The sequence below is a fragment of the Eutrema salsugineum genome, unplaced genomic scaffold (genome assembly GCF_000478725.1).
Source record: "Eutrema salsugineum unplaced genomic scaffold, Eutsalg1_0 scaffold_4, whole genome shotgun sequence".
NCBI classification, from domain to species: domain Eukaryota; kingdom Viridiplantae; phylum Streptophyta; class Magnoliopsida; order Brassicales; family Brassicaceae; genus Eutrema; species Eutrema salsugineum.
In genome coordinates this window covers 3,277,938-3,287,224 of record NW_006256686.1, presented here as the reverse complement: position 1 = coordinate 3,287,224, position 9,287 = coordinate 3,277,938, and the positions used below count along the sequence as shown (strand labels likewise).

The 9,287-nt window shown below is 38.5% G+C and overlaps 1 protein-coding gene and 1 non-coding gene across 2 annotated transcripts; both read left to right on the top strand.

Annotated features, from left to right (window-relative positions):
* Positions 1-1,498: 1,498 nt before the first annotated feature.
* Positions 1,499-1,816, top strand: LOC112084373. The gene has a single exon (XM_024153494.1). It carries the CDS (start codon positions 1,499-1,501, stop codon positions 1,814-1,816), a length of 318 nt encoding a protein of 105 aa, XP_024009262.1.
* Positions 1,817-9,180: 7,364 nt separating this feature from the next.
* Positions 9,181-9,287, top strand: LOC112084946. The gene has a single exon (XR_002898595.1). It is a non-coding gene; the product is annotated as a small nucleolar RNA R71 (small nucleolar RNA).

The window sequence follows — 9,287 nt, the reverse complement described above, 5'->3', positions numbered from 1 at the left end:
TTCCTGACTACGTACGAGCTGGAGTTTGGTGAAAGCGATAAAGAAAACGAAACCAAAGAGCATTATAGTTGCTGGTTAAAATTTGATTTTCTTAACTATTATTTTAAATTGTTTTTCATTATAAACCAAATTTTTAAAGTTCTAGTAAATATTTATTAAAATAAGTGAAAAGGAGAAACATTATATAGGATATGGTAAATATGGAAACAAATAACCACAATGAAGCTATAATCCATTCCTCTATGACATTAAATTCTTTAGTCTCAAGAATAATTTTTTTTTTGGTTTCTAAAGTAAATATAATATACAGATATGTGTCCGCTTGTGAGGCAGTATGGCGTATCTTGGAATTCATTATTCAGTTCTGTACGATAGCAGTTGAGAAGCTTTTGTTCCATCACCCTCATCAACAACTTCTTGTGTATAAAAAAGATGACCCGGTTGAAGATGTGTTAAATTGTATGCATGTTAGCTGGTCTAAATTCTTAGTGTGGATGGAATGCAATAATATGTATCCAGAAGCTAAGGAGCTCACTTATTCTGATCTTCCAACTAAGTTTGCTTGGCATGTCAAGGCAAGAACTTGGGAGCCACGAAAACGACAAAAAAAAACTATAGGGAGGATCACATATGTGTCGCCTACATTAGGCGAAATATACTATCTACGAGTTTTACTTAACCTCGTGAAAGGATCTACATGTTTTGAAGATATTAGAACAGTAAACGATGTGCTCGATGCTACTTTCCAAGAAGCTTGCTTTGCATTAGGATTGTTGGATGATGACAAATAATATATCGAAGCAATCAAAGAAGCTAGTTATTGGGGATCGGGACGGTTTACACGTAAACTATTTGTTATAATGTTGCTATCGAATAATATTGGGTCAATCCTAAATGTTTGGAACGCAACTTGGGAAATACTATCAGATGATATTTTACACCAGCAAAAAAAGATAAGGAAAAACCTAAGTAAGCCGGTTTTTTTCCTTCTAACATGATTTCAAAGTCTTGGATTTGATCAAAATTTATTTAATGATAAAACATGTAGCCTTGTTCATGTTTTATTGTTTTTAAATGAGCTCAAAAGTTCTGGAGTTCATAAGTTATGGAGACGTGTTTTCAAAGTCCCTATCACCTCATGTTAAATCGTCTTTATAAGATCTGGATTTCACAAATTTATTTGTCGTATAAATCTATAATTGCAGAATTTAGCTACTATAGAAAAATAAAAGGGTCGCTTCCACTTAAACTAATAAGCACATAATTTTTATCACCAATTTGAAATTTGTTTAGAAGTCGCAAAAATTCAAAAACTTGCAGAACTTTGGTCATCAATTCTTAATCCAACAAAGTCACAAATTTTTCTGCTGGTACCTCACAATTTCTATTGCCATCATCTTAACTTGCAGAACTTTCTAACTCTACAGAAATATGTATGTCGTATTCACTTTAGATTGTTTCCCCGCTAATTTTTCCAATTCTATTCGCAGATTTGGTTATGGATGATGAAGAAATCAAAAACTTCACATTATCAGAGATTGAGAAGCTGTTGCGTGCGAGTGGTAATTCTCTATCGAATTTCAACAAGATGTCCTGTCCGGATGACATCAAGCTCGACAAATACAAAAATACTCTAATATGTGACAAGAAGAGTTATAATCGAAACGAAGTGCGAGAAAAACAAATAGAGCTCATGTTGAAAATAACTGATGAACAGCTTGGGATTTACACAGAGATATTAGACGCAGTGAACCGCGATGCTGGTGAAGTCTTTTTCGTCTACGGTTTTGGTGGTACTGGGAAAACTTTCCTCTAGAGTGTTCTAGCAGCTGCTTTGAGATCAGAAGGTGAAGTAGTTATTAATGTAGTTGATGTGCTACAAGGTGAGGGAACAAATTTTACCCTTAATAAAAACAAATGAAAGCCTAAGTGCACAGCTAATCAGTTGTAGTACTTAGGGATCGAATCCACATAGATTTGTGTGCCTGGTATTTTTCTACAGTTTCTAAGTTTATGTCCAGACTAAATTGGTTTTAGGGGTTGGTTGTTTGTTACGTATTAAACTAAAACTAAAGAATATAAATCTATTCTAAAAAACAAGTAGATAGTCAAATGAAAGCAAGATGAAACAAGTAAAATTCGAACTAAATAAAATAAAATGCAGATCTAAAGAAACAAGTAAATATCGATTGGTTTGTAAACTATGACTAAAAATGCTGGACTTTCGGGAACTCTACAGGGATCATAATCGGTTTCAACACTAAGGATTTTAGATTGGGATTGACGGATTTCAAAATATTAGGATTCTAGAGCTAGAGTTTGGCGGTATGACTACATCACCATCGTGATCATAACCAACTATTTCTTGCAACTCTAACCAGTAGGTTTCCATTCGGGCCCTGGAAAGGAGAAAACGCAAGAGCTGCCCAGGACTCGTCAGTACTCACGATTTTGCCGCAGGTAGGTTTTCACTCCTACGGAAAAATCGCCTGTTTCATTCTAGGTTTGATACTTAATGAAAAATTTCGCAACACTAACTATATAGATCGGATACGAGGTGATCAGTCAAGCATACATGCATTAAGGATGATAATAAACAAAGAACATAGTTAAAATCCCAGATCTGTAAACCTAGATGTCTTAATAGATTATAAGAGCCCCTTTCGGGAACCCTCCCAACTCGGGATCTACTCAGATATGGCTGAGGTTGACATCATCATTGGTTTTAATAAAAGCAATCAAAAACAGTAAAGAAAAGAGATGAAAGAAAGCTTCTCTATTGATGAACTCAGAGTTGAACAATCTTCTCTAAAATTAAACTCGCATCAAAAAGCTGGTGAAAAGGGTTTTTGTAAAAGTATGAAAGGTGATATCTAAAAAGTGACCTAAATGACAAGTATTTATAGTCTTCAATACTCCAGGGTCTCTAGGGTTCTAGAATTGAGGCTGGGAAATGACTTGGGCTTCAGAAATGGGCTTTTTAGGTCGGAGATGCCTAGCCGAGGTCGCGTGGGTTGCGACCGTGGGAGATGAAGGCTTCGCCGTGGTCACGTGGCTCTGGCCGCGGTGGTAGGCTGCTAGCCGTGGTCGCGTGAGCTGCCGGCCATCTTCAATTATCTCCGGGGAAAATTGAATATCTTGAGATCTTACCGTTAGAATGTCTCCAAACTAAGTGCATTTAAAAGCTGGTTGAGTCTTCTATTAGTTGTCCAATTTTGGGGGTGATCGGACAGTGAGAAAGTCTTTGTCTCTCCATCAGAGTTCTGACGGTTTACATTTATCCAAAAGGGTCTTTTTGTTCCAATTTGCACCTCTTTATCCTAAATTACATGAAAAGTCTTTTAAAATCCAAAAACATAGAAATCCTTTGAAAACCTTTGAAAATGGAGTAAAAAAACCTGAAAAAGATATTAAAGTGATCCATAAAAATTGTCAAAATCCAGTGTTATCAACTCCCCCAAACTTACACTTTTGTTTGTCCTCAAACAAAACAAAGGCCAAATCTCGGTGAGAGGTTTGAAAATGCAGGAACTAACAAAATCTCAGAGACCAAAAATTTAGACTAATATCAATCATTATGCATCAATCGCGAGCATCCTAGAAAATTCTCAATAAAAATATGGGCATAACTAGTCCGTTAATCCGTCATGCGGAAATCTATTACACTTAGATTCAACTTCCAGTCAACTAGCTCTTAACATTCATTTAAAATTTTGGTGGTTCTCATCAGAGAAAGTATAAGCAAGGCAATCTAGGCTATGTATCAAAAGGGGTCATTTTAGGGGTAAGGCTTAAAGTGTTTATGGGTTACCTGAAGATCTGGAGGGTGCAAGATATTATGCAAAACCGCAAGAGAGAGTGAAACTGTTGATATCCACAGTTTCCAGTCACTTTATTCTTGCCCTAAATTTCTAGTCTTCTTCCTCAGGTTCTCTCTTAACTCCCCCAGACTTATTTTTTTTGTCTATCTTTCAAAACCATAGCTTCTTAGATGAATAGTGGTTACCTTTGCTCCAAATAATTTCGACAATCTAAGACTCATTAGGCTTTTTGTTTCCTTTCCTTTCATTTTTTTTAGATGAAAAAGGAAACACATTTAGGTATAGAGTCATAGAGAGCACTAAATTACCAATAAGAATGAGGCAATATAAAGCTTGATAAGGTTTCTGATACTCTTCCTTCCCAATTCCATTCAGTCTTTCTCTTGAGTGACTGAAAACCGCGTTGTTCCTCTTCTCTATGACGTTTTTGCACATATCTGCTGATATAAACTAAAAAGAGAATGCATGAGGTTTGAAAACAAGGGATTTGGGTTTAGAGTATGGTACCAGATAAAGATGAACTGGCCATCTAGGACGACAAAAAGTGGTAAAAATGAAGAAAAAAAAACATTCTAGATGTATATCACGATGCCTGCCTATAATCAATGATGAGAAAAGTAGATATCAATATTAAGGTGAAATAAAATGAGCTAGTGTATCCTGTCAGAAAGAATCTCCATGAATAGAAATCCTCTGGTGGGAGTTCGTAGTGCAAGTACTTTAGCTACCGCCTAGTCTAGTGCTAACCAAAAATGAGCTATCATGTGTGGTGTAGAAGAGGGCAGGTCTAAATCATCATAGTTTTGTGTCAAACATTCCTGAAAAAATACTAAAGGTCGCATAGGTTACATATTAAAATTTTAAAAGTACTTGAAATTTAAAAAACAAAGCAAGAAAATGATTAGTACGGATAGGCATCCTTCCCCATACTTAAATCACATTATCCCAAGTGTGAAAAATTTGGTGAATAAAAGCGAGATAGTCTAAAAATAAAATAAGAAGAGAAAAGAAAATGATGATAGAACCATGATGGTGGTCAAATGACAATGAAGTGCTGATCAATCACTCTTCCTCCGATGTGTCTGCCTCGAAATGGTGATGCTCTTGTCGGAAGGTGACGACACTCTCGAAACGTCGTCCCTGTCTCTCAACTCTGCGCTCCAGGTCATACTGTGTGCCTGATGATGTAGATGATGAAGTATGGTCGGTGGAAACTGATGGCTGATAGTGAGCACGTGTTGCCGCTGCGTCGCGCTTTGCCTTAACCACTATGTATTGCCCGATAGTGAGTGGCAGACGAGGTACAGAAGGTAAAAACTCATCAGGTCCCGGAGTCCATCTTGGGCGTGCTCCATTACACAATCTCGGGACTGATGCTGAAGGTAAGCAAACTCGGTGCTCCTCGATGCCAGTGCAATACTTGTTACCAAACCTGTCTGGATCGAAAATGCCACGAGAGATAGTGTGATCGCGAGAGAGATAGAGTAGATCATACCAGACGTCGGGAAGTGGATCATTAGATGAGAAATCAAATCCTATAGCCTGTAGTATGGCTGTAATAGCGCTCCCATAAGCAGTAGTGTCCTCACATCCATGTAAATCATGCTTTACCTTTACCATGTTTTGTGCTATGATCGAGGAAAACCAGGCAAGTCGAGGGTTGTCCATAATTGGTATCTGAAGTGTAATGATCTTGGTCTTCAGAAACACATCCCATGTTGGCTCTAGAGAAAATTGTGTGTGCTAAGAGTTTGTGCACAACTCTCACGGCGGGATGAGTAAGAAGGACTGACTTGGATCTTTCTATATCATAGACGCCATGACCCATCTCTCTCCATAAGTCAAAATCAGGTTTCTTCAAGGTGAATGCCATCAGTGTATGGAAGCTTAAGAGCTTCACAAAGTGCAGAAATGGTGAGTGAGTAGGACTGTCCGCAGATAGAGAATGATAGAACACCGTCAGATGCTCTGGGGCTCCTTCTCTTTGTGTGGTGGAGGGTGACGGTTGCTAAGAACTCGCGAACTAACTCAGCATAAGTTGGGAGATTAAGCTCCATGTAGGGTCTCAGCCTAAGTGCATCGATGTACCAGATGACATCTTCCCTAATCCCAAGCATCTCGGGTGTATGAAATCAATGCAGAGCGTTGGTTTGATGTTCAGATTTTTGAAGCGCCTTGCATAATCAAATCTTGGGTTAATCTCCTTCCCAATATATCTGATCTTTGGGGCTCGGGAATCGCATGGGCTTCTCTTGAGTGTTGGAGCAGCCTCATTACTCGACCTCTTATTCTCGCTCTAGCTCGTCTCAGCATGTACTCTCCAAGAGTACATTCATCGGGTATTACCTCGGAGCTGTCACCAATGTGACGGCTTCTTCGAGACTCGGTTTGTTCCATTTTCCTACAAGACAAGGTAATTCTCGGAAAATGAGTGAATATGGATGCTGAGTTTAACATATTAACGATCAGGGATACTATCAGAGTATCAAGAGATTAGTTAAAACAACAAGCAAGAATAATTGATATCAAATCGAAAAATCGAGTAGTTTGACCAGATTCGGATTTTTGATGTTCTTGACACAATTTTTTTTTTAATTGGTTTAATTAAGCAATTTCCATGTCAAATCTATAGGTTACCTAATACTAATCACTAATCACATAAGATTTGATCAAATTCATTAATTTTGCTGTTCCAAATTCGATTTTTACAAAGCATGTAGATTCAAAATTCCAAAATTCTCAGTTCCTCTTAAACCAGATGTTAAAATCGATTTTCAGACAACCTATAAAGCTAATCTATTGTTTCTTAAGCTATCTCCACCACTAATAAACCTAGATTTGAGCTTTTTAAGAAAACTCTAAATTCCAAAAATCAATTAAAAATGACGAGTTTGAGCTTCATACCTTGCTGGAAAAAGAGATTTGATGATAGATTTGAAATCAACTTTGAAAAAGAATGAGGCTTCGTCCAAGAATATCTTAAAAAGCTTAAGAATTGAAAAAAATGTTCTATCTCCTGAATCTCCAAGTCTTTTGGAAGAGAAGAGCAAAAGAAGTTTTGATCCAAAAAGTTCGTTTTCTTTCTTTAAAAAGCGTTTTATGACAAAAACGGGAAATTTTCGGGAATTCAAAAGCTTATGGAAACTTACCTTACTTATCTGATACGCAACCGGGAATGAAAAAAACTTACGGAAAATCGGCATGATCAGTCCCGAGAATGTTCCGAGAGTTGTTGAGAATCACCAGAAACCTCTAAAAGTAACGGGAATCGGAGATCCCGTCTTAACGACCAACGGCTGCGGTAAGGAGACGCGCGACCGCAGTAAATATAAGCTTGGCCGAGATCACATTCACGGTGCCACAGTCAAAGGTGTGTTGGCTGCGGGTCGGTTGGTCGCGACCGCGGCCCATTTCCCTACGGCCTTCGTCCAACTTTCAGGATTTTGACGGGCCGAGCAGCTAAAAACCTCTCCTTTTTTTTTGGTTTTTCTATTTTTCTGATTTTTTTTGTATTTTTAATTTATAAGGGTACCTGAAACTAAAAAAAAAAAAAAAAGGAAACATAAATTGCAGAAAGGAAAAGAAAACTAAAAGAAAGTGTACTTAAATGGGTTGCCTCCCATTAAGCGCTTTTATTTTAAATCGTTTAGCTCGACTTAGGCATGAAAGATCTGGTTGGTTGAAATGGTACTCCACTTGATGTGCCTTTATCATTTCCGGGTGCTGGAGCTTTGGCCTCTTCTTCTTGTGGCACCGGCTTCTTTCCTTTACTATTCTTCCGGACTTTAACGTTGTTTAAAACCTTTTTTGTATTCTCGATCAGTTCTTGTATCTGTTCCTCACTCGTCTCTATTGAATCTGGTGGAATGATGATCTTGATTTTTGCAAAAGGTCTTGGCTTCTCCTTGTCTTTCTCCTTTGGACGTTTTCCTTTGCTTGGAACATCGTCTGGGACAGTGGGATAAAATTTCTTGCGGTCCACGCTTAGGAAGACAGCATGCCGGTTTGCATGATTGATTATTACTCCTACTGCTGCTAGAAACGGTCGCCCGAATATAAATGGTCTCTCCTTGTCTTGATCCATTTCCAGAACTTGGAAATCTGCTGGAACAATCTTGTTCCCAACTAGAATATACAGGTCATGAATCGCCCCTTCAGTATCTTTTTGAGATAAATCTCCAAAGATAACCTTAACTGTCGATGTCCTTAAGGTTTTTATACCCAACTTTTTTGCAAACATCTTAGACATGATGTTGACATTGGCTCCGGAGTCGCATAAACAATTTGTGAATTTGATTCCTGAAATGAAACATTAGAAAAAAAACGTCCTGGGTCATCGACTTTTGTAAGCCTTTGAAGTGGGGAACGTTGAAATACCTTGAATGGTGGTTGCTTTGCATCGTCATTCTTGTAGAGAGGTATAAAGAATGGGGTTTCTTTGTCCTCTCCGTCGGTTTTGGCTCCTTTTTCGGGCAATGTAGTAATGGCATTGCAGAATCTCTTGGGGTTGTCTTCAACTCTTCCGGGAAGAGCTCCATTTTGTCTCTTCATAGAGTTGGCTGTTTGGGCAACTTGGACCTCTAGCTTTTTGACGTGAGAAGATAAAGCTTCAAACTTCCCGTTCAGATCGTTGTACATGCAGTCAACTTTCACGTTCATGTCTTTAGCTGCTTTCTCGTTTGTCATAACAAGCTGTTGGATGGACTGTTCAAGTCTCCCGATTTGCGAAGCTAACTGGTTTGTTGTAAGTCCCTGCTGTTGTCCAAATTAATTGTTGAATCCCGTACCTTGATAGTTATATGGTTGTCGTGGCTGTAAAACTCTAGTCCTTTCAAAATTTCCACCTTGGAACTTATTTTGGAAGGTTTCTGCTGCGGTGGGTAATGCCGGTCTTGGGGATTCTCCACATTTGGATTGCGGTAAGAGAGGTTGGTGTAGTTTGCATTACAGAAGTTGTTGTTGAAACCATTGTTGAAGCGATTCGGATATGGTGCTTGTGCTCCTACATAGTTCACTTCTTCTTCTTGAAAGATTGGATTAGTGTGATCGATATCACAATGTCCTTCGTCTTCTACGCCATTGTTGGTCTCACAAGCATGGATTGGGCGATTGTGGCTTTTTAAAAGCTGGCTCATCATGTTCTTCAACTCGGTTATCTCCTTGCTATCTGTTCCAGTCTGCTTCGTCGATCGATTGTATTCCGGACACTCATTGCTATTGGCTTGAGCTAAATTTTCGATGAGGGCTCTTCCTTGGGCTATCGTCTTTTGTCCAAAATCTCCATTGGTTGCTGTATCAAGTGAAAGCGTATTTTTGTTGCAAACCTCTGTAAAATATGCTCAGCAGGCTTGATCCGGGAAATCCATTGTGAGGGCAGTCATGTTCATACTCTCTAAAATGCTCCCAGGCTTCATAGAAAGGTTCAGCTGGTCACTACTGAAAACTTGAGATCTTGGTTCTCAGCAA